The sequence below is a fragment of the Chionomys nivalis genome, chromosome 8, assembly GCF_950005125.1.
Source record: "Chionomys nivalis chromosome 8, mChiNiv1.1, whole genome shotgun sequence".
In the NCBI taxonomy this organism is placed as follows: domain Eukaryota; kingdom Metazoa; phylum Chordata; class Mammalia; order Rodentia; family Cricetidae; genus Chionomys; species Chionomys nivalis.
The window spans coordinates 47,322,907-47,347,017 of NC_080093.1; the positions used below are offsets into that span (position 1 = coordinate 47,322,907).

Sequence of the window (24,111 nt, forward strand, 5' to 3'; positions counted from 1 at the left end):
ACCTCCGCATGCATGCATGCCTGTGTGCCAGACGAGGGCACTAGATCTCCTTACACATGGTTGTGAGTCACCATGTGGTTGCTGGGAATTGAACTCAGGATCTCTGAAGAGCAGTCAGTGCTCTTAACCTGAGCCATCTCTTCAGCCCCCCAAAAGTTTAAAAAGTTTAAAAAAATAAAAAAATGTAAATAACAAATACATTTTGAAGTTGGGTATGGTGACATATGTACTCAGAAGGTTGAGGCAGGAAGATTATCACAAATTCAGAGCTCTGGTGAACTTTGTGGAAAGTAGTACTCAAGAGGCCAAGGCAGGAATATCTCTGGATTTCAAGTCCACTGGGTCTACATAGGGAGTTTTAGCCCAGCAAGGGCTACACAGTGAGACCCTGTCTCAAACAAACACAAACTGAAAGTAAATATATATATATATATATATATATATATACACACACACACACACATATATTTAAAAATAGTCATATACTTGATCTTAGTCGAAAGACTGAGACGTGATGAAAAAATAGGTATATGTATATAGGGAATTAAACAGGATCATGAGAACTGAAAATACAAAGCTTCTAATTCGCCTTTAATGTTATTACAGTGGATAAACAATCACACAAATGTGAGGGGAGTCATTGGTATAAATTATTAATAACTAACAAAAACACTCACTTTTGTAGACTGAAGCTTGGGTCTTCTGTCTCCTCCAGCTCATGCTGATCCTTAATCCTCAGTTTCCCCAGACACAGTTGGACTCTGAGCAGGCTCGTCCTTAGTAACAAAACAGAAGGTAGGAGAACTCAACTCCTACCCTACAGAGGCTTATTCTCAGAATATATGTGGAAGCCACCCAGAGTCACAGAGCACTTTTGAGAATGTGTTGCTTGCATTGGCAAACCCCAGCCAACAGCCTGAACCTGGCCTGCCACTTTCCGTGGAAGGCCTATGAGCTATGGACAGTTGACATTTTCAAACTTTTTATTTTATGTGTATGAGTTTTTTGCTTGTGCGTGCGTGCGTGTGTGTGTGTGTGTGTGTGTGTGTGTATGCAAGCCTGTGCGCATGCCTGCTGCTGGCAGAGGTCAGAAGTAGACTTTGGATCCCCTGGAAATGGAGTTACAGATGGTTGTGAGCTGCCATGTGAGCGCTGGGACTAAAACTGTGGTAGTCCTTTAACTATTGAACCGTCTTTCTCTCTTGCCCCTTCTTTGTTGGCTTTTACTTTTGTTTTATTTTCTTTTAGAGACAGGGTCTCAGTATTTAATCTGGGTTGACCTGGAATTTTCTGTGTAGCTCAGGCTGCCTCTCTGCCTCCAGAATGCTGGATTAGAATTGTAGAACACCGCCGGGCAGTGGTGGTGCACGCCTTTAATCCCAGCACTCGGGAGGCAGAGGCAGGTAGATCTCTGGGAGTTCGAGGCCAGCCTGGTCTACAAGAGCTAGTTCCGGGATAGGCACCAAAGCTACAGAGAAACCCTGTCTCAAAAAACCAAAAAAAAAAAAAAAAAAGAAGTGTAGAACACCATGAAGGGCCTTAAATAGCCCTGTTTTAACTGACTATATATAAGTACTTATGTAATGTATGTGATTTTACCCCCTCAAGCCCATTAAGTTTAAATCGTTTACACCTGAATAATTGCTACTCCTTCCTAGACTCCAGGGAACATAGTGACCAGTTAGTTAGGGACTAAACAAATTCTCAGCCCCGAGGCCAATTGCCCGGGCTTCAGCTCTGACTTGGCTGTGCCCTGGTGTCAGGTGGCTGCAGGCCCCACACCCCTCCTGGGAGTGGGTTGGGCTCTCCAGATGTGGCTGGAATGTTCCAGAGCTGTTTCTAGTCGGTGGGACTGCCATCAAAGAGCTTCTGAATCTTGGGTGGTACCTTGACGTCGGGGGCAACCCCACTGCTCACGAAGGCAGAAATGCCAAACCAGGGCAGCACAGCTCAACAGAGCCAAAGCTGTGCCCACTCCCACGGCTGCGTGGACCAGGGTGACAGGTCTAGGCGGCATGATAAGCTTTCGACAAGGCCCAAAAGAAGGCTCAGCCCAGTTCTCAGGACCCTCAGCATCTGCTCCAGGAACATGGCTCTCGCCAGCGTCATTAGCAGCCACCACACAAAGAACATAAGAACCGCCAGGTTTGAGTCCCTTCAGCTCCGCTCTTCGAACAGTCTCATTGAGGGGGCCACTCTTGTGTGGAGCACCGTTGCCTTCCCAAAGCAGAAGCCAGTAGTGATTGACTGGAGAGAAGGGAGCACACCAGTGGACAACAGCGCAGCCTTCCTCTGCCAAGATCTGCACTTCTCCCAGCCGCGGAGGGTCTGGCTGCTGATCCTCCCTGGTGAGCCCTGGGCACAAACAGGCTACTGGCCCAACCTTCTGCAGCTCCTTGCAGGACACCTGCAGGTGGCGGCAACGGTCATAGTCGCATCGGACAGCCCCAGAAGGTGTGGTTAAGGCCTCATAGTCCTCTTCCTCGTAGTCTTGGGGGGTCAAGATCTGAGCTTTAGAAACCAAGGAGGTGGTCATGGCCACAAGCCACAGAAGGGAAAGAGAGCCCACCATGGAGTCTGGAAGGGAAGGGTGAGAGGGTAAACACTGTCAGCCCTGCCTTCCAGGACAACACCTCTGGGAAAAGCACAGAACCAAACCAAGATGGGCAAAGGAAAGAGGTGGGACTGAGACATGCAGTTATTTGTCTATTGGCTTCTGAAAGCAGTTTTTTGGGGGGAGTGGGGGTGGGAGCCTGGTCTGAGGCTGGTCTTTAACTCCCGGTCCTCCTGTCTACACTTCCATATCACTAGGATTAATAGTGTGTGTCGCTAGGCCTGATCATGCTGGGCTTGGGATAAAAATAATAAAATACAATCCCACACATGAGAGACAGATGTTTGGGCAGCACCAGGCAAAGTGCTGGAAGCAAGCAGCTAGTGGATAAACAAAAGTGCTGGGGAAAGAGGAGGAGGAAAGGGATTTATTCGGCTCAGGGAAGAAAGGTGGAAGGAACCGGCAGCCACTCAGCAAACTGACCTATGTAAAACAGCGCTCAGTAAGATGCACAAAAATCCAGAAAAGCCCAGGAGAGAAGAAAGAGCAGAGGTGGGAACAGGCATGGGAGTCCCGACTCCCTACCTGCATTTGTGCAAATGTTGTCCAAGCAATCCAGGCTCCTCCCTGTCCACCCTCTTCCCCAGGACCCGCAGCAGCCTCTCACCAGTGGGTAGGCCTTGACACAGTGAGAATCTGCCTCCAGACATCTGTGGATATCAGGCGGAGAGGTCCCTGTCACAGGCCACTGTCAGGTTGCATCTTCAATTCTATTTTGGCTAAGAACTTTTATACCCCTCAACTCTGATGTCACCACCTAGCCCCTGAGTGCCAAGAAGAGGGCTGGTTCCCTCAGAGGGACTGAGTCACGGGGCCAAGGATAGGGGACGCCACAGGCAGTGGTTTCAGTTGGAGGCCAGGACGCCTGGGTTCTGACAGGAACGAAATGTGGACAGCAGCCAGGAGCGGAGGCTCCAAGGCTGTCGTCATGTGAAGGGGTGGGGAGAGGAGAATTATCAGGGGAGGGAGGGCACCTGGCTGATGTCAGATAGGAAAACATCTGTGGATGGTATGGGGCCTCAATTACAAAATGCTGTTTCGGTGAAAAGTCCTACCTCATTCATGGCAGTCATTTCCTGTCTTCTGCCTCCCAATGGACAGGGAAGGGAGGGTGTGAAGGCCAGAATGATGCACCCTAGCTCTCCAGACCCGCCCTATCCTACCCCCCCCCCCTCAGAGTCACACGACTAGAGCAGGAAGCCCACTGCTGGCCGGGACAGGGTTTCTCCCCTCGATTACGCATGGAAACAGCCGCATTAAGTGTGGAGGTGCTTGTCTGAATTTCTCAGCCCAAGGCACACCGAGGCGGAATCATTAGAAAACAGCCTGTGCTACATAGTGAGACCCACATCTGGATCGGTGCTGCAAGCTTGCAATTCAGTACTTGGGATGCTACGGCAGGAGAGTTGCTAAAAGTTTGAGGCCAGCCTCTAAGGATCTGTTTCAAAATATATAAAAAAGAAAAGAAAACAGTCTGGATGGTGGTGGCGCATGCCTTTAATCCCAGGACTCGGGAGGCAGAGACAGGCTCTTTTGAGTTCGAAGCCAGCCTGGCCTACAGAGCTAGTTCCGGGACAGCCAAGGTTACACAGAGAAACCCTGTTTTGAAAAGCAAAACAGAACAAAAAAAATCAAACAGACAAAAAGAGAGAGAGGAAGAAAACAAAGTAATTGTCTAGGTCATCCTTGAACATCTGGGTTCAAATAACATTTCTGTCTCAGTTGAATAGCTGGGATATAGATGCTGATCAATTCCTTAGTACAAAGAAAATTTTTGCATATAATTGGGGACATTAGATCATAATCTCCTTGGAGTGTGTAATGCCGTTGTACTACTATCCTTTTTAAGAAAGCAATACAGAGGCTAGAGAGATGGCTCAGTGGTTAAGAGTACTGGTTGCTCTTCTAGGAAGACCTAGGTTCAGTTCCTAGCACCTACATGATGGCTGTGCTGGCTGATCTTTTTTTTTTTTTAATATTTATTATGTATACAATATTCTGTCTGTGTGTATGTGTGCAGGTCAGAAGAGGGCACCAGACCTCATTACAGATGGTTGTGAGCCACCATGTGGTTGCCGGGAATTGAACTCAGGACCTTTGGAAGAGCAGGCAATGCTCTTAACCACTGAGCCATCTCTCCAGCCCCTGTGCTGGCTGATCTTATGACAATTTGATACACAAGCTAGAGCTATCTGAAAGGAGGGAACCTTAATTGAGAGAATGCATCTGTAAGATCCGACTGTAAGTGATTTTCTTAATTAGTGATTGCTGGGGGAGGGCCCAGTCCATTGTAGTCATCCCCAGGCTGGTGGTCCTGGCTTCTATAAGAAATCAGACAGAACAAGCTATGTGGAGAAGGTGAGTAAACAGCTCCTGCCCTGTTTGAGTTCCTATCTTAACTTCCTTTAATCAATAGCAATATGGAAATGTAAGCTAAATAAACCTCCCCAACTTGCTTTTTGGTCATGGTGTTCATCACAGCAATAGCAATCCTAACTAGTAGTGGCTCACAGCCATGTAACTCCAGCTCCAGGGAATTCAGTGTCCTCTTCCAGCCTCCATGGGAACCTGAACTCACATGTACATACCCATGCACAGAATTAAAAATACTTTAAAAGGCGCTGATGGCGCACACCTTTAATCCCAGCACTTGGGAGGAAGAGGCAGGCAGATCTTTGTGAGTTCGAGGCCAGCCTGGTCTACAAGAGCTAGCTCCAGGATAGGCTCCAAAGCTACAGAGAAACCGTCTCGAAAAACCAAAAAACTTAAAAAGGGAACACGCTGGGAGCTGAAGAGATGTCTCAGAAGTTAAATGTTTACTGCTCTCAGAGAGACTGAAATTCAGTCCCCAGCCCTCATGTGAGACTCACAGCCACCTGCAACTCCAGCCCCTGGGCACCTCACACCCTTTCTGATCTTTGAAATAGTAACATACATGTCCATACACGCAGAGAAGCACACATACACAGAAACAAGAGGGCTGTGTGGTCCATACACGCAGAGAAGCACACATACACAGAAACAAGAGGGCTGTGTGGTCCATACACGCAGAGAAGCACACATACACAGAAACAAGAGGGCTGTGTGGTCCATACACGCAGAGAAGCACACATACACAGAAACAAGAGGGCTGTGTGGTCCATACACGTAGAGAAGCACACATACACAGAAACAAGAGGGCTGTGTGGTCCATACATGCAGAGAAGCACACATACACAGAAACAAGAGGGCTGTGTGGTCCATACACGCAGAGAAGCACACATACACAGAAACAAGAGGGCTGTGTGGTCCATACACGCAGAGAAGCACACATACACAGAAACAAGAAGGCTGTGTGGTGGTGGCACATGCCCTTAATCACATGCACTCAAGAGGCAGAGGCAGGTGGATCTCTTTAAGTTTGAGGCCAGCCTGACTTACAGAGTGAGTTCCAGAACAGCCAGGACTACACAGAGAGATCCTGTCTTGAAGAACCAAAAGTAAGTAATCAAAAACAGATGCCCAGGGCTGGAATAATGGCTCAATGGTTAAGAGAGCATCCTGCTCTTGCAGAAGACCTGGGTTTGGTTCCCAGAATCAAATATGGTAGTTCACAACTGCCTGTAACTCCAGTAACTCCAGGTACAGGAGATCTGACATCTTCTCTGACTCATGGGCTCCTGCACACATGTGGTGCACATATAGTTATGTAGATTCATTCACATACATATACACACAGCAAAATCTTCGATGATGCAAGTTTGATTCCCAGGACCCATATGGTGGAAGGAAAGAGCTGACCCCTGAAATATGTCCTCTGACCTTCACACAAGCACCTGGCACAAAATAGTTTATTAAGGGGACGACAAGGGGAGAAGGGTCAGATGGGGAAGCGCTGGAATGTGAGGACTCTTTTTGTTCAGGAACTGGAGCATGTTGGACGCTGCCTGATGGTGCCCACAGAAGGTTCACGGCTACCCAGAGTCTCAGGGGAAAGGGCAGAGGTGGAAGTAGAGGCAGAGGTAGGCAGGTTGGCCTCTGTCAGCAAAGCTGCATCTTCCCAGGAGCCTGAACCCGAGCCAGGAATGGGCCAAACAAAATTTCAAATGAGACAGACAGGTTAGCAGGGAGGGAGGGGCGTCCCCACCACACTTCACTCACCATCACTAGCCTCTGGCTCTTGTTCCTCCTCTCCATTCAGGGGCTGTCGTGGTTTCTCTTCCTCAGATAGCTGGCCCTCTTCAGCCAAAAGGGGAACAGACGTGTGACAGAGGTGAGACCCAGGCACTGAAGGGGAGTGCTGTGGAGGAGCGAGGAAGAGGGACAGCATCATACCTGTTCCTGCGGGATCTTCAGGGCTTTCGCCATCCTCTGTCATGTCTGACCGCTGGGTAGGCTCCTCCCGGCCTGCAGGTTCAGCAAACAGAGGACAGCTAGACTCAGTGGTGATGCTTGGTTTGCAGTGCCAACCCCCCTCCTCCAGCCTTTCCTTACACCCTCAGTTTCAGAGTAGCTACTCTGTACTGGAGGAGGCAGTCCCTCTACCCCAGCCAAAATACCTCTCAACGATACTGTCAACCAACCCCTTTACCTGGCTGATGGCGAGAAATGCGATGCTGGGCACCCTGTCGTGAGCTATCCCCTTGTCGGATATTAACCTGTGGAGGAGTAACCACCGAGCGGTGAAGCCTGGCTCCCCTCGCAGTAATCATGCCCTATCCCTAACACGCCCTGATCACCGACAAGACCGAGGAAGAACAGGGTCTTCGCCCCTTGAGACCTGCAAAGAGAAGCGGTGTCGGGGCCAGACGCCCCCCCACACCCACTGCATGTAGCTGAAGAGCGCGATGATGCTGAGGAACGTGAAGTTGCTGGCGACACCCACAAAGGCGCAGGTCACAGGGAAGTTGTACAGCAGGTACCTAGGTGGGAAACAGGGCCAGGAAGGAAGCAGCAGTTACCAGATAGCTCTAGTGGCTAACTCTCCACAAATACTTGTAGGACAACTTGAGTGAGTGTGGCTGGAGCTGCCCTCTGCCACTACGGCACCCACTCCCCCGTCCAGTTACCAGATGACACCCCACCAGGTTCTAATTAAGGCCAAGGACTTCAGGTAGCCTCAGTATCACAGGGTCACAGCATTACACACTCCAACTCTTGCTGAGCCGATGGAACAAGGCAGCTGGATTGATTACGTGGATATTGTTATTAGGGTGCGGCGGGTGGTTCTCACTATGTTGCCTGAGTATCAGGGACTAGACACAGAACACTACACCTGGCTCATAGGATCAAGCGTCTTATTTGCTTTTCATTATTTATGTTGAGAGTCTTGCTTTGTGGCCCAAGATTTCTTGCCTTAGGCCTCCCAGTGCTGAAATGTCAGGGTGTGTCATCTCACATGGGATTTTAAAAATGGGGCTGGAGGGTTGGCTCAGTGGTTAAGAGGACTTCTTGTTCTTGGAAAGGACTCAGGTTCAATTCCTAGTACCCACATGGGGGTTCCCACCTCCTTCGGCATCAGACACACATGTGGTACACATACACGCATGCAGGCGAAACACTATTACATACAAAATAATAAAACAAATTAAAAATTTTTTTTCTTTTCAAGACCAGGTTTCTCTGTGTAGCCCTGGCCATTCCAACTCACTTTTTAGACCAGGCTGGCTTTGAACTCACAGAGATGCACCTGCTTCTGCCTTCCACGTGCTAGGATTAATGTATATTGAGCATCTGCTGACTTTATCTGCATGCACCACATGGATGCCTGCTGTCCCCCTGAGATAGCCTGGAATTGGAGTCACAGATGGTGGTGAACTATTACCTTGTGAGTGCTGGGTACTTAACACAGCTCTTCAAGAGCAGCCTTAACCCCCGAGCCATCTCTCCAGTACCTCACATGGGATTACATTTTTTTTTGAGAGGGGGGAGACAGGGTTTCTCTAGCCTCACATGGGAGTTCTAAGAAGCTCTTTTGAAAGCCTAGTCAAACTAGGGAGGAGAGCCTCTGGCCTTTGTAAAATATGATGTGATGTTGTTACTAGTCACCTCTGCCTGAAACCCTCTTCATTTCAGGGCAGGTCATGGGAAAGCTGCCAAGGTTTCCCTCTGCGGTTTCTTACCTGAGCCCAGTGAAGTGGGCATGGATGCGGAGGTACGCTGCATACATCTGGATGCGCTTGCTGTGAATCTCAATAACTGCTCCAGTTGTGGGCACATACTGCGAGGGAGGGAGAGCCGAGTCAGCTGGGCCCAGTCTGAGGCCGCTTCCAGCCTCTGTGGCCATTGCAGGTGGCTGCCAGTGGGCTTCTCAGGTACACTCTTGGGCCAGCGGGAGGGTTGTCTCCTATTCCATCTCTCCGCTCCACTTACCGAATTCTCCCTATAGTCCGAGTAGAGTTCTACCTCCAGGAGCTGCTTCTGCTCAGCAAAGCCAAACAGCAGGAGGCTGGAGAACACCAGTGTGTCAAGTATCTGGAGCAGCTGGGAGCGGTAGTGCAGCATCACCTGACAGGGCCATACGGGAAGGTGGGGACAGGTGTTCTCTCCGGTCTGCCCCATGCTTGAGCAGTCCATGTATGCAAAGAAGCGCATTCTGTTCCTTCCCCTTCCCTTCCTAACCCCCAGTGCCCTCCCAACCATTCCATTTGTTTCAGTAACGTCTCCCTGGTACCCGACCTCATTTCTCCATTCTAATGCGGCAAAGTTCCCTTCTCTAAAACACCTGCTCAGGTAAGCAGTCTGCTCTCATGTACCTTTCTCGCCATAGTCTGTTATCTGGCTTGGGATCCATGTCCCAACGCACCACCTGAAGCTGTCCTCAAATGCAGATAATCATCGTGTGGTTTAAATGAGGTCCAGCGCTGAATGTGTCTGCTACGTGCTAACAAGAACTCTGCATTTCTTGCTGGTCTGGTCAGGAGGAAGTTACTATAAAGCTGGTATGTTTCTGGAGTCTTCTTGTTCTGAGAGCAGCGGTACTCTTAGACTACTCCAAAGCTGGGCATGCCCATCAGACACTAGGTGTTCGGGCAAATGTTTGGCTTGTTAATCGGATTCTTCCCTTATCCTGGTTGGGGCCTGATCTCAGAGCCAAGGCGGTCTTCTCTTGAAGTATCAGCCATATATACTGATTCAGCCACCATTGCCCCCAGTTTCCCAGACTGTCTTCAAACACTTACTGAGCGTGAAGAAGTAGAGACGATTCGGCCACCTCTGGTATAGCATGAAACGGTGACTAAGAACATGCCCAAGTCTTGATTCACGGGGGACTCTGGCATTTCAAGCTCTAAGGTGACTCGATATGGCTGTCCATACATCAGCACCTGTCCAAGGGAACAACACCCATTTTGTTTAAAAACAAAAGTTTGTGCTGTTTTGAAACAGGGTCTCACTATGTAGCTCTGATTGGCCTGGAAGCACTCTGTAGACCAGGCTGGCCTCAAAATCAGTCACCAGTGCTGGGATTAACCGCGTGCATCACCATGCCTGGCCTGGCTTGTTTTAATCTTTTTTTTATTTATTTTTTTTTTAAAGTACATCCTGACTCAATGCTGCCCCCTCCTGGTCATTGAACACCCTCACTTTCCAGATTTCTATCTTGTTTGTAGACTTAGTTTTATTTGGAGGTGGGGGTCAGGTAGGGAACCCAGCATTTAAGACAGGGTCTTGCTATGTATCTCTGGGTGGCCTAGCACTCACTATATAGTCTCAAATTCATGGAACTTCTCCTGCCTCCGCCTCTGGTGCTGAAATTTTGGGCCTGAACCACCACACTCACCCAGTCAGCTCCTGGGTCTGAGTCAGACTACTACACTGTTCCGAAAAGAACCCTGTTGTTTTTCTTTCCCAAAAGTGAACAGACACACTGCCAATTGGGCCATCTGTGATTCAGGCCTGTGTGATGCTGGAGCTGGCCCCCTGGGCCCAGCCTGCCAGCACTTACTAATTAAGCAAGTTCAGCTCGGCCTCTCTAGCCAGCTCTTGCACAATCACTGTAGCGGCAGATCGTCTTGTCATCCAGGGTTAATTCAACTTTAAAAAATTAGTCTATTTGTGTGTGTGTGTACAACACTGAGCTTATTAAAAATGATACAACTGGCCAGGCGGTGGTGGCGCACGCCTTTAATCCCAGCACTTGGGAGGCAGAGGCAGGCGGATCTCTGTGAGTTCGAGACCAGCCTGGTCTACAAGAGCTAGTTCCAGGACAGGCTCCAAAACCACAGAGAAACCCTGTCTCAAAAAACCAAAAAAAAAAAAAAAAAAAAAAGATACAATTGCCTGGCACAGCAGCACATGTTTTTACCCCAGAACTCCGGAGGCAGAGGCAGGAGTATCTCCATGAAACTCAAGGGCAGCCTGGTCTACATAGCAAGATCTAGGCCAGCCAAAGGCTAAATAATGAAACTATCTCAAAGTAAATAAAGTGATAGGACTGCAGACTGTAAGAGTAAACTATATATTATATAAATTCTATCTCAATAAACCTATTAAGAAAAGCTGGGCGGTGATGGTGCACGCCTTTACTCCCAGCACTTGGGAAGCAGAGTCAGGCAGATCTCTGTGAGTTTGAGGCCAGCCTGGTCTACAAGAGCTAATTCCAGGACAAGTTCCAAAGCTACGGAAATCCCGTCTCAAAAAAACCAAAACAAAACAAAAGAAACCTACTAAAAAACAAAACAAAACAAAAACCTAGAAAAGTGGTGATTGAAAATCCTATCTCCAGGCCTTGCATTGTACTTATTTAGAATCCCAGCACGTGGGAGGCAGAGGCAGCTTTTAGATCACCCACTTCCAGGCTGGATTGGTACTGTATGCCTATAATTGCAGCACACAGGAGGGTGAGAGAAGATGATCACAACTTCAAGGCTAATCATTTTTTGTTTGTTTTTCATGTCGTCTAGGCTAACCTTCTTGCCTCTACCTCTCAAGTGTGGGCTCCTTTCTTTTTTTGTGACAGGCTATCAATATGGGCTGGCCTGGAACTAACTTGCCCAGGATACATTTAAAATCCTAAACACAATACATCCTCAGTCAGGCATCGGTACTGTACATCTTTAATCTCAGCACTCTGGAGGCAGAGGCAGGTGGATCTCTGAGCTTGAGGCCAGCCTGGTCTCCAGAATGAGTTCCAGGACAGTCAGAGCTACACAAGAGAAACCCTGTCTGAAAAAAGAAACGCCTCCTACATCAACTTAAACAGCTGTGATTACAGATCTGCGCCACTGTGCAAGGGCCGATGCCCCAGCATAAAGTTAGTTTCTTCTTAAATTCAAAAAGTTCAAAAGTTCGATGCCCCAGCATAAAGTTAGTTTCTTCTTAAATTCTTAAGTTCAAAAAGTAACTTTCAAGTTAAGATTGACAACTAAAAGAACTCATGTAATTAAAACTGACACTGATCCTCCAGGTCCTTTTAAAGCTTGGGATCCTATCCTTCATCTGAGCACCCGCAGCCTGCCAAGTAGAGAAGGCTGTGTCTATGCACACTTGTCACAGTTCCCAGGTTTGCTGAAGGCACATTGGCATCTGGCCAGTCCTCTGGCATAGTACCCTTTGTGATAACAGGTAACACATAGTTGTTAATAATTTCATAATTTTATATACCAGGTTCTTGTTTGGTTTTGTTTTCTGAGACAGGGCTTCTCTGTGTAGTCCTGGCTATCTTGGAACTCACAATATAGATTAGGTTGGCCTCAATTCACAGAGATCCTCCTACCTCTGCTTCCTGAGTGCTGGGATTAAAGGTGTGCGCCAACCACCACAATGCTGTTTTTAATTAATTAATTCGTATTATTATTTTGTTTTTATTTTTCAAGACAGGGTTTCTTTGTGTAACCTTGCAGCTTAAAAAAGAAAAACAAAACAAAACAACAATAACAGGGTCCCACTATGTAGCCCTGACTGGCATGGAACTCAGTGTAATCAGGCTGGCCTCTGCTTCAGAAGTGCTGGAATTATTAAAGTCACAGACACCATATTAGCTTCACATCCTTGAATGGATGTCATGCTGTTCCAGCTAGCTTGCCTGTTCACTTGGGCCAGGAACACAAGCTTTATGGAGGAGCTATGGCTCACATGGTAAGTGCAAGATGGGCTTGTTCCTGACACCTGCTGCACACACATCATTTGGACTCTAATTTTATATTGGAGATTGAATCCAGAGCCTCATACATAGGAGGCAAGTACTCCATCAACGAGGATTTACCCCATCCCTCCTTTTTCTCTTTTGGAAGGATATGCAAAAACTGAGCTGGTCTCAGTTTTGGAATTCATCTTCTTACCTTTTCCTCCTAGTGCTGAAATTACATGTGTCACAGTGACTAGAGCCAACATCTAGATTTTCTTTTCAGCCTCCGTTTGCTTCAGAACCTTTCTCTTAAATCTCTGTTGCTCAATCCTGCTCTCCACATCTTTCTCAGGCCATCAGAAACTTCCTAGTTCTTCTCTAGCTCTCATCATACTCACCCGATCGCGTCCACTCTTAGCCAGCGAGACATTGGCAACAGGGAAGGAACAGAGTGAGGCGGCGGAGGAATCACAGTCTGTCCTAGACGAGAAGGGACGAATGACAGTTTGTGCTGTTCCACAGCCTGCTCTGCCTGCTTGCCCCCATACCTGGTCTCTAGGGCTCCCTCCTGTCATCTACCCCTTTTCTCCATTACAGAGAAGTGGACAACAACCGTGGCCAGGAGATTCGAGATAACAAAATAAGGCTTTCATTCTCTTCCCACTACTTCAGTTTATGTCCCTATTAGAAGAAAACCTCTAGGCAGGAACCAAAGGACACTGAGGTGTTCTTACAGGCTCCCTTAAAGAGCTCGGGGCATGTGGATTTCAGGGTCCCACCCCTACAGATTCTGATTCAAGCAGTTCCGGTCTGGGGCCTAATTAGAAAAAAAGAAAACATTCCTCCAAAAGGATCTATGGATATATCTTAAGAAAAATTATAGGCAAAATTGCACATGGCACATGGGTACACAGCTCATACCTGGTATCTCCTGTCTGTCTAAGAATCACGTTCCCTAAATGGCTAAGAAGATCTACCTTGAAAATGACAGCATATGACTAGGGGTCAGGGAGAGGGAAGAAAGATTTAAAATTGATGTATTAAAACTGTTTTCTGTGTCTGCTGATTGACTGGTCTGACAGCAGTGTTGGGACAGACAGAGAACTGGGCTGCATGAGTGAAATGGGAATGAATGAGGACTCAGTTATTTGGGTTACTGTGCAGATGCAGACCATTGCGGGGAAGTGGCAGTAAAGTAAAAGGCAAAGGAGGAATTTCCTAATGCCGCCTACGCTAAAAGCCAGGGTAATTCTTAGATGCACAAGGGGTTGAGTTGGCTCAAAACTCTACAGTGGCTTAAAAGGTTTTATGCAACCTAAACAGAGCAGACTTTAGTTACTTGAATCTAAAGGTGAATTTTATTTTCTTTTTCTAGTTTTTTTTTTTTTTTTTTTTTTTTTTTTAACTCCTTTGAGACAAGGTCTCAACCTGTAGCCCAGGCTGGCCTAGAACTCAGGGTAATTCTCCCAATTCAGCCTCCCAAGTGCTGGAATTACAGATGTGATCAGGCTATTTTTCTAGGTTTTTCATCAGAATTCAGCAGCACAGGCAGACCTGGAACCCTAGAGCCCTAGTGGCCCAGACCTGCTCCAGCCTTGGCCTGTGAGCTGAGAAGTCTTGTTAGCACACTGGATAAGATTCCGTCCTCTGTCGATAATGGGATTCGACAGAGGATGCACCAGGAGTCCTTGGGGTCATTTCAATTTAAGATCCTTCTACTTTAGCCGGGCGGTGGTGGCGCACACCTTTAATTCCAGCACTCGGGAGGCAGAGGCAGGCGGATCTCTGTGAGTTCGAAGCCAGCCTGGTCTACAGAGTGAGTTCCAGGACAACCAGGGAAACACAGAGAAACCCTGTCTCAGAAAAGATTCTTCTACTTGAGCAGAGCAGTCTCCTCACCTGTAGTGGAAATGCACAGGGCTCAGGTGGCTGACAGTCGGCATGTAGGAGTAGTAGAAAGAGCCATAGAGGAACACAGACACCCAAAGCAAGAGGAGGATGGTGCAGAAGAGCACCCCAAACTGCAGCAACAGCCTGCGGGCTCGGCCTGCCAAGACATGGCCTACTTCCTGGGCCCACAGTAAGGCAGGTACTGGTGGGTCATTGACCATGATGGGGACAGCAGAGGATCTGCCCCCAGCTTCAGGCTTTGAGCTCCTGGCTGGTCTTCCACAGGGACGATACCCTTGGCCATGGGATAGGGCAGCTGGAGGTTCCTGGAGAAAGAAGAGGGAAAAAAGATAGGTTTCCCGCCCCCTCAGGGAGCTGAGAACAAAAAAAATCAAGCTTATTAAACTGGCTTCGAGGAAGTAGAGATAGCGTGATAAAGCGAAGTCATTGTTTCGCATGCACTTCTCTTCCAGTCACTCCTTCACCGGGTCTCCTTCCAGCGCTGCCAGTGGAGCCTTTCCTTCAGTCGCCGCAGCCAGGGGAAAACCTCCTTGATACATTCACAGCGTTGTTCCATGCATAGGGCCAGGCCCTTAAACCTCTCTCAAAGCATAGATGACATGGATCCACAAGGCGCAAGGAGAGGACGAGTGATTTGCCTAAGGTCGCACAACCTCCCGAGTTTCTCCCCTCCTCCCAGACCTGTGATCGCTCACGAAGCGATCTCACAGTCCTGTGGCCCACCTGCGGAGTGACGCTGAGGCGCCCACCCCTGCGGTGACGCGGTTGACACCAGCCTGTCACCGCAGCCTCCCGCTGCCCAAGCAACCTAGAGAAGGGAGTTCCGGCTGCAGAGAGAGCCCGGCCCCTTGGGGCAGTCGCCAGTTAGGCGCAGGGGAAGGGCTCGTGCAGGGGCGGGGCCCTAGCGCAGGGGGCAGGTCCAGTGAGATGCCTTGCTCCTGTTTTGTGTTTCCCACTGTCCCTGCCAGAGGATCATTATAGGCCAGTTCAGCGACCAAAGGGGCAATGCGCTTCCCCATCTAGATCCCACTATAATCCCGGAGGCTGAGACTCAGCAGCATCCCTTTGGTTCTCCCGTCGAGGCCGCAATCAGGGCCCTCTTCCGAAACCTTTACCACCAGCCTTTTCACCCCAAAAGACAGGATCTGGGTGCAGGCTGGGAGGGTGGAGTGGTGGTGAATGGGTGCTGTTTTTATTTAGCAGAGCTCCTTGAGCCTGGAGGCGCCCAAGGGGAGTGTGTGTGTGTGTGTGTGTGGTGGGGGGCTCATTTGCCCCGAGAACCTTGCACCCTGCCAGAACCCGAATCTTGTGAGTTGTGCAGATGGCTTGCTGTCTGCTAGTCAAGCGTAGCAGCATTTTCAGCCCTTTTCTCCAGTTTTTATGCTGCGTGATCGACCTTCAGTGACCCACGTGATGCAGTCAGCCTCAGAATCCCTACAAAACATCTTCTGGACAATGTCTTTCAGGAGGCAAGGCCAGTGAACATCTTTTTGAATAGTAACAATCTACTCCAATTACCTGAAAAATTCGAATCAAGTTGCTATCTCCCCAACTCCGCCACTTGCCACTGCGTCTTCCCACTCCAAGAAGCCCATCTGTGTTCATAATAGTCACACTGGTTCCCGTATCTCCCTTACCTCCTCTTTATCTGATCCTTTTTTGATCTGGTCTCTGCATGTCTTTTTTCCCCCAGCTTCTCTTCTTTGCTGTATCATATCTTTAGATATCTTCCTGATGGTTACCTCTGCTGCCCTGGATCGCCCCACTCAAGTCACTTGTGCTAGAAAGTGGTGACCTAGAAGATGATCACTTGTAGAGCGTCACATTTTCCTGGATCTGCAGAATGGAGGACCACTGTGAAAGAAACGAAGATTCAGGTGCTGAGTGCTGTGTCAGGGTTGTGGGGGGGAGCAGTCCAGCTGATGTCAGACTTTCAAATGAGCAGGGTCTCCCGCAGCGGGTACAGACTCTATTGCAGGGGCTGTCACAGGCCCAGACCACCCCATTTAAGAGGGGAGCCTGCTTCCGATTCAGGTCCATTAGGGAGGGCTCTAGTTCAGACTAAAGACTTCTCCAATGGGCAGGGGCAGGTAGTGAGACAGTAACAGTGGGGGTGTGTACAGGGGATGCAAGCAGCAGTCAGATCCCCCCACTGGCCAGGCAGTTGGTACGCTCCAGAATCTGAGCAGCTCCTTCTAGCATCCTTCATCCTTCAGGTACCAGCCATCTGGACAGTGCTTGAGCTGCAGAACCTGAGACCACCCCTCCAAGGACCTCCAGTCTGAGCATCTCTAGTGACCTCTGCATTAGCTGTCACTGCTACAGTTATTTTTAGTTGCAAGTTCCTGCAGGGTGGGGCACCTATCTGAATCAGAGCTTGGTGCCCCCTCCCCACTGACGCTACATCCCAGGCTGCTGCCGTCGCCTGTCATTTCAGGTGAGTAGAGAGCAGCCTGTTTCTCTCTCAGTAGGGCTTAAGGGGGCAGGTGGCCGAAGTGATTTCATCAGGGTGGGGCTCGTTCTGACTGAGGCTTTCATTCCTGGTAACGCATTGGCTCAAAGACTGGAAATCCTTAAAAACATTTGTATAGTTTGGTGACGAGGACCCAAGGATTTGGAAAGCACTTCATCTTTTCTCCATTCTCCATTCTCAGTGGAGAAAAAGAGATGGGATGGCCACTGGAGAGTGGAGATAATATGGGTACAAAATACTGGCCCAATCCCGGCCGTGCTGTTGTTGAAGAGCTGAGTGTTTTAGCTGAGAATACTGAGTTGTCTGTCTTTCCTCCAGGATGAAAGGGGAGACCCCTGTGAACAGCACTATGAGTATTGGCCAAGCACGCAAGATGGTGGAACAGCTTAAGATTGAGGCCAGTTTGTGCCGAATAAAGGTGGGTGCGACCGTGGCTCCCATTAGTTCTTCAGGCCTCAGCTGTAGGTTTTATAAACCTTGGAAAAAAGATGCTTCTTTTCTTGACACCCTGAGGTCAGGGGCTGAGACTGGGCATTGTCAGTATAGCTGTTCCTGAGGATTGTGGGGCTGGGGTATAGGACTGTCTCAAAGGGCATTAGAAACTAAAAGATAGCTATTTGGCGAAGGGAGCTGCGGCCCTTTCAGGAATTCTGGCTAATGTCTCCCCTCGTGGCTGTGCCCCAGGTGTCCAAGGCGGCAGCAGACCTGATGACTTACTGTGATGCCCACGCTTGTGAGGATCCCCTCATCACTCCTGTGCCCACTTCGGAAAACCCATTCCGGGAGAAGAAGTTCTTCTGTGCCCTCCTCTGAAGAGTTCTGTCCCTCTGAACTCATCTCCCTTCCGAGACTCGCCCTTAGATCGTTAATTGTAGCAGCCCGTTTCTACCCATAGTTATGAGATTCGCTGAAGCACAAGCCCTCCTTACCCATGTCTACCCCATCTCCTCATCCTTTGAGGCCAACTGCAAACACCTTTTACTCCATCCAGAGGGCCCCCGCTAAACTGCCAGAATCCTGCCTGATTCCCTCTGTGATCCGTTCAGGCAATGGAGAGGGGGATGCCCGGGTGCTTGTTCTCAGTCTCACCTGGAGCTATTGGAAAGGTAAACGCATTTGAAGAATAAAGTCATCCAGAGCCTCAAAGAACAGCGCCTGTGTTAGCGTTCTTGGGAAAGAGGATCCTTAGTCGACACACTTGCCATATTCCCGGAACAGGGCCAGTCGAGCCAGTTAGACATAGTAAGGGCTGGAGATCGCGGGTGTGAGGCGCGCGAGCGCCCCCAGTGTGGGGTTGTTCAAAAGAGTGCCCACAAGCTGCGGAGCGTTCACGGGCTCGCCACGACAGCAGTGAGAACTACACAGACCGAGTAGGGTGGGTTTCCGCGGGCACAGAGACAGGAGCCGGGTGGAGGTGCCCTGAGGAACGGAGAGGCGACTCAGGGCGTCTCGGCGCTCGGGTTGGCAGCGCCGCAGCCGCTGTCCAAGATGGCGGCTGCCTGTGCGAACCGCACGGAGGGGAGCGTCAAGCTGCCGTACAGCACTGCTCTTGAAATGGCGGCCCCCAGCGTTCCCAATATGGAACGATCCCTTACGAAAGCTTCTGGTCTTAAAATGGCTGCCCCTGCCCTCTCGAAGTCAGAGCCGGGCACTGTGTCCCATAGAATCTGGAACTCGACATCCTCTGGAGAGCTCGAGCCCCAGGGACACTAAAGAAGTCATGGGTACTTTAGTTCACTAGGATTTGGGCTCAAAAAGCTCAGTGTGGATTTTGTCAAGAAAATCTTTACATCTTTCCAAGTAGAGGTTCTCTCTGAGGGATTATTTGTAATACTACAAATGTGACAGAGTCCTTTTTTTTTTTTTTTTTTTTTTGGTTTTTCGAGACAGGGTTTCTCTGTGGTTTTGGAGCCTGTCCTGGAACTAGCTCTTGTAGACCAGGCTGGCCTCAAACTCACAGAGATCCGCCTGCCTCTGCCTCCCGAGTGCTGGGATTAAAGGCGTGCGCCACCACAACCCGGCGACAGAGTCCATCTTGAAGCGTGGTTCCTTGGTCTCTCTGGGAGCTAAATAAACAATCAGTTTCAGTTTGTTTTCTTGTCTTTTTTAGTTTTTCGAGACAGGGCTTCTTTGTGTAGCCCTGGCTGTCCTGGAACTCACTCTGCCTCCCAAGTGCCAAGATTAAAGACATGTGCAGCCACCACCTGGCCCAGTTTGTTTTCTTGTTGAACTGGAGCTTTTTATTTTCTCCTCAAAATGACCAAAGAATATTAAAAAATAAATAAATAAATAAAGTACAAGCCAGGCGGTGGGAGTGCACGCCTTTAATCCCAGTACTTGGGAGCCGTCAGATCTCTTGAGTTCTAGGCCAGTCTGGTCTATAGAATTCCCAGACAGCCATAGTTGTTACACAGAGAAACCCTGTCTGGAAGAACCAAAAAGACCCAAAACACAAAACAAAGCCAACAGCAAAAAAGAGCACAGCCTGGCATGGTATGCATACCTTTATCCTGGCTAGAGATCACACGTACCTGGAGTGCCTAGCAAGTTTAGGAGACCCAGAGTACCTTCCAGAAGGTGTTTTGTTTGAAGAGTTCCTCTGAATTCCATTCACAAGAGTATGCCTGTACACATCACCACCACACTTTCAGTGCTGAAGTTTAATTTCAGTATTTTAGTATCTTTATTTCTTGATACCTGTGGTAACTATCCAAGAAGGATCCTTGTTATAATCCCTGCTTGCTCACAATACCCAGTATGCAATGGGTGCTTAATACCTTTCCTACTGTATCAGTGTTGGGCGAGTACTAGGGTAGTAAGAAAATCTTATCAGCTCAGATGTGGCAGATGTAACACTGGCATTAGGATAACTGTCACACCACCTTACCCACTAAAAAACCCAGGTTACTCTCCTCATCCAATTTGATACCTGGTCATATGGGTGAATAGCTGGTTGAGGAGAAAACCCAGGTTAGCAGCCCTACAAACAAGGTGTGAACTATACCCATTAAAAATAATTAGAGTGGGGCTAGAAGAGATGGTTCAGTAGTTTATAAGCAGCTGTTCTTGCAGAGAACTGAGGTTCAGTTCTCAGCACCCACATGATTTACAACTGAATTTAATTCCAGTTAGAGAGGATCCAACAGTCTTCTTGCTCTGCACGCACCAGGCACACACATGGCACATACACATATGTGCAAGCAAAACATGCATAAACACAAATCTTTTTTAAAAAAGTAAGCTGAGAGGGCTGGAGAGATGGCTCAGAGGTTAAGAGCATTGCCTGCTCTACCAAAGGTCCTGAGTTCAATTCCCAGCAACCACATGGTGGCTCACAACCATCTGTAATGGGGTCTGGTGCCCTCTTCTGGCCTGCAGGCATAGACACAGACAGAATATTGCATACATAATAAATAAATAAATAAATAAATAAATAAATAAATAAATATTTTTTAAAAAATAAGTAAGCTGAGGGGTGGACCATTAGGGATTTTTTTTGAGACAGGGTATTACTTGTGATCCTCTTGCCTCCAACTCCCCAGTGCCAAGATTACACACATACCAATATATCCAGCTGTTCTTGGTTTGTTTTTTGAAATAGTATTGCTCTGTAATGCAGGCTGATCTGGTATATACTGGTTTTGAGTTCACAGCAATCCTCCTGCCTTGGCCTATCTAGTGTTAGGACAAATGGCAAGTGCTAGCATGCCCAGCTATGCTCTAATTATAAGCAGCTCCAACATTAAGTTTAAAATGCCCCAACAATGCGTGCTAAGATGATGGTTCAGTGCTGTGGAATAATCCTTTTGTACATTGTGAAGACTTGTCACTGTGATTGGTTTAATAAAAAAGATGACTGACCAACAGCTGAACAGGAAAAAGATAGGCAGAAAAGCCAAATTGAGAACTTAGGAAGGGTAGAGTCTGGAGTCACAAGCCAGATGCAGAGGAGATGAACATGACATGCTAATAAAGGTACCACCACATGGCAGAGTGTAAATAAGGAATATGGGTTAACTTAAAATGTAAGAGCTAGTTAGTATTAGTAATAAGCCTGAGCTTTTGGCGGAGCATTTATAATTAATATAAGCCTCAGTGTGTTTGAGCTCTTGCAGGACAGAAAAACACCTACAGTTAAGTGGGTAGAAGTACCTGCCATTAAGTCTGATGACCTGAGTTCAATCCTTAGGACCTACATGGTAGAACAGAGAACTCCCCAAAATCATCTTGATCTTCATAGGTGTATAACATTAACAGGTAAAAAAATCAAAAATCCTAGTGAGCTTGGTATGGTAGCAGCCTAGGCTATAATAGGAAATATACCCTTTTTAAAAGACCGAAAAAGGTTCCAGTGACCCACACGAGGCAATCAATGGGTTTGATTGCTGCTGCCAGCAGCAGCAGCATGTAACACTAAACCCCGTCAGTTCGGTACACTGCAATGCTGTTACAATGTTTTTTATAACTTCCATTCTTCAAATGCATAGGGAAAATGAAGACTTTTTCTTCTTAAGTAATAATTATTTGTACATAAACTTAATGGCTTTCATAAATGGAACCTTTCACTTAACCTCAAATAGACAATTGATTTTTCTACCCTAATGGCTCCAGATGTTAGTATAAAAGGGATAGAGAGATGGCTCAGTGGTTACAAGTAAGTACTTGCTCGCTTGCTGCTCTTGCAGAGGACCAGGACTCAGTCCCAGCATCCCCATGGCAGCTAGACCCATGGGTTAACTCCATTTCCAGAGGCTCCAATGCCCTCTAATAGCCTCCAAAGGCATCGCACACACGCGGTGGGTGAATTTAGATGCAGGCAAAACACTCACACACACACATAAAATTTCAAATAATAATGTTTCTCTAAGCAAACACTAGGTAGACAAATCCATGCATAGATGGTTCCCATTATAGAAAAGGGCACAGCAGCCATGCAAAGAAGCTATCCTTGGTTGTATCGAGTACAACTTGGTAACTAAGCACGAAAATGAAGGGACTGGTGAGATGGCTCGGCACTTCATCTAAGTGTGACAATCTGAGTTTGATCCTTGAAACCTGCATAAAGGTAGGATAAAGACTTCACAAAGGGGCTGAAGAGATGGCTCAGAGGTTAAGAGCATTGCCTGCTCTTCCAAAGGTCCTGAGTTCAATTCCCAGCAACCACATGGTGGCTCACAACCATCTGTAATGCCCTCTTCTGGCCTGCAGGCATACACACAGACAGAATATTGTATACATAATAAATATTAAAAAAAAAAAAGACTTCACAAAGTTGTCCTCTGACCTCCACGTGACTTCCCCTCCCCATCTGCATGAACACTTGATGTGCATTTCTGTGCATACACCAAAATTTAAAATAGGTGAATAAGCTGGGGGTGGTGACAAACACGTATAAACAAAGCATTTTGGGATTTAAGGCAGGATGATCAAGCCTGGGCTACAATGAGATTCTGTCTCAAAATAAACATTAAAGCCGGGCGGTGGTGGCGCACACCTTTAATCCCAGCACTCGGGAGGCAGAGGCAGGCGGATCTCTGTGAGTTCGAGGCCAGCCTGGTCTACAAGAGCTAGTTCCAGGACAGGCTCCAAAACCACAGAGAAACCTTGTCTCGAAAAACCAAAAAAAAAAAAAAAAAAAAAAAAAATTATTAAACACCCCCAGGATCACTCCAGTCAGTGCAGCCACAGGAGATAGGAAAATTCAATCCAAATGGTCATTTATTCTAAAACTGGAACTACTGTGCCTACATTTGTTGCCAGAATGATGTGATGAGAACAGGGAAGAGTTACAATGTAAACAATGACACAGTTACATTTTTTTTTTAAATGGTAAAACCCTTTTTTTCTTTTTTTACTGGCCACTTCCAAGAATGCTTTACAGGTTGTGCAAAAACATTTACAGGCTCCATATGGTGTTTGTTTTTCTCACAAGCTTTTCCATCTACAACTACAACAGAAGTCTGATAAACACCTAACAAGTCTTCTAAGGGAAACAAAGCCAGGGTTCCCTCCTGTCACCATAATCCACCCCCCCCCCACCATAACATTTCTTTTCATAATAAAAACACGAGACAGAAACAAAATGCAGACATTCACTTTGATGCAAGAGACCTCTTGGACAGACCCAACAAGGATGTGGCAGCTTTATTCTCCATTCAGTTAGAAAAACAGCTTTTTAAAAAGAAAACTTTTCTATTATCAAATTAATAATAAGTATAGTCTCTAACCCGTTGCTGCAAACTTCAGTGTTAAGTTTATGCACCCATCTGTGGGTCCAACCATCCACAATCCATGTCACAGACTACTATAAAAGTGTTATTTGTTGGAGGACTGAACATCTGAAGGGTCAGCTTCTGCCTCTGGAAACTAAGTTTTCTTTTATAACATAATCTTTTCCTAAGGGGATTTCTTTGGGCTCCAGTTTTTGCCCTGACATTATAAACAAAGCTTTCTCAAATTCCCTTAATGATGCCAGTGAGTTATAAAGATACATGCAGTCATTTCACCCACTGTAACACACAAATCCATTTGTGGCACCATAAGAGACAGGTGCGATAGAAAAGACACAACATGAGCAAGCTATCTCCTTCCAGGCCTGAAATGACCTTTGGAAAGAGGTCCTTGAATAGAAGGTTGAGTCCTAACAGACCAGAGAGTCAGAGTAAGGGTCTGAACACCCAGAGAAGAAGTGCACAGAAAGGACATCAGGACAGGGAAGATCCAAATCTCAGCACAAGTTTAAACAAGAGAACTAAATGCTCACGTGAGGAAGTGGATGTGAAATATGTTCTAGTAGCACAGCCCAGAGGTTTCTCTCACCAGGAAGTACTGTAGGATGCTGCTGCTGAGTAAGCTTTAGCTAAGCAGGATGGTTTAAATTGAAGCTCGGTATTAAAAGAGCATTGCCATATCCTGCCCATATTCTTGAACCCAGCAACCTGTAGTTGTTCTGTAAAGAACTGGGAGGGTGTTGGTAAAGCTACATATTTAATGATCCCAAATGAAGTCTCTCGATGAAAGGCCTCTCTGGGGCTCACAAGGAAACACCCCAGAAGGAATCCTGTTTCA

General features: G+C 47.5%; 3 protein-coding genes across 5 annotated transcripts; 1 reads left to right on the forward strand and 2 right to left on the reverse strand.

Annotated features, from left to right (window-relative positions):
- Positions 1 to 1,445: 1,445 nt before the first annotated feature.
- Positions 1,446 to 3,345, reverse strand: Lrrn4cl (LRRN4 C-terminal like). Its single transcript, XM_057779317.1, has 2 exons — positions 3,222 to 3,345; positions 1,446 to 2,577 (listed from the first exon to the last, which is right to left on the reverse strand). The coding sequence occupies exons 1-2, from the start codon at positions 3,262 to 3,264 to the stop codon at positions 1,859 to 1,861; spliced, it is 762 nt and encodes a 253-aa protein (XP_057635300.1). The 5' UTR covers positions 3,265 to 3,345; the 3' UTR covers positions 1,446 to 1,858.
- Positions 3,346 to 6,411: 3,066 nt separating this feature from the next.
- Bscl2 (BSCL2 lipid droplet biogenesis associated, seipin) lies at positions 6,412 to 18,550 on the reverse strand. 3 transcript variants are annotated; one of them, XM_057778343.1, is made up of 12 exons: positions 18,133 to 18,550; positions 16,208 to 16,424; positions 14,559 to 14,875; positions 13,058 to 13,139; positions 9,775 to 9,918; positions 8,966 to 9,100; positions 8,716 to 8,813; positions 7,374 to 7,515; positions 7,185 to 7,251; positions 6,929 to 7,000; positions 6,755 to 6,832; positions 6,412 to 6,661 (listed from the first exon to the last, which is right to left on the reverse strand). In XM_057778343.1, the coding sequence occupies exons 2-12, from the start codon at positions 16,283 to 16,285 to the stop codon at positions 6,513 to 6,515; spliced, it is 1,362 nt and encodes a 453-aa protein (XP_057634326.1). In that variant the 5' UTR covers positions 16,286 to 16,424; positions 18,133 to 18,550; the 3' UTR covers positions 6,412 to 6,512. The 3 variants fall into 3 exon arrangements, with proteins under 3 accessions (XP_057634326.1, XP_057634325.1, XP_057634327.1); XM_057778342.1 differs by lacking the exon at positions 18,133 to 18,550 and having other exon boundaries at positions 16,208 to 17,656; XM_057778344.1 differs by lacking the exons at positions 16,208 to 16,424; positions 18,133 to 18,550 and adding an exon at positions 15,294 to 15,429.
- Positions 16,323 to 18,081, forward strand: Gng3 (G protein subunit gamma 3). The gene is made up of 4 exons (XM_057778345.1): positions 16,323 to 16,447; positions 16,787 to 17,007; positions 17,362 to 17,461; positions 17,728 to 18,081. The coding sequence occupies exons 3-4, from the start codon at positions 17,363 to 17,365 to the stop codon at positions 17,854 to 17,856; spliced, it is 228 nt and encodes a 75-aa protein (XP_057634328.1). The 5' UTR covers positions 16,323 to 16,447; positions 16,787 to 17,007; position 17,362; the 3' UTR covers positions 17,857 to 18,081.
- Positions 18,551 to 24,111: the final 5,561 nt, after the last annotated feature.

What these genes read in the sequence shown, in the direction of transcription:
- Lrrn4cl (XM_057779317.1), bottom strand. Translation starts at nt 3,264, where the DNA reads ATGTCTGGAGGCAGATTCTCACTGTGTCAAGGCCTACCCACTG. An exon ending in GTGTCAAGGCCTACCCACTG is followed by an intron (nt 2,578 to 3,221) that starts GTGAGAGGCTGC and finishes CTTCCCTTCCAG; the next exon opens with ACTCCATGGTGGGCTCTCTT.
- Bscl2 (XM_057778343.1), bottom strand. Translation starts at nt 16,285, where the DNA reads ATGATACAGCAAAGAAGAGAAGCTGGGGGAAAAAAGACATGCAGAGAC. An exon ending in CGGACTATAGGGAGAATTCG is followed by an intron (nt 8,814 to 8,965) that starts GTAAGTGGAGCG and finishes CCTCCCTCGCAG; the next exon opens with TATGTGCCCACAACTGGAGC. An exon ending in GACACCGCTTCTCTTTGCAG is followed by an intron (nt 7,252 to 7,373) that starts GTCTCAAGGGGC and finishes ACTCCTCCACAG; the next exon opens with GTTAATATCCGACAAGGGGA.
- Gng3 (XM_057778345.1), top strand. Translation starts at nt 17,363, where the DNA reads ATGAAAGGGGAGACCCCTGTGAACAGCACTATGAGTATTGGCCAAGCA. An exon ending in CCAGTTTGTGCCGAATAAAG is followed by an intron (nt 17,462 to 17,727) that starts GTGGGTGCGACC and finishes GCTGTGCCCCAG; the next exon opens with GTGTCCAAGGCGGCAGCAGA.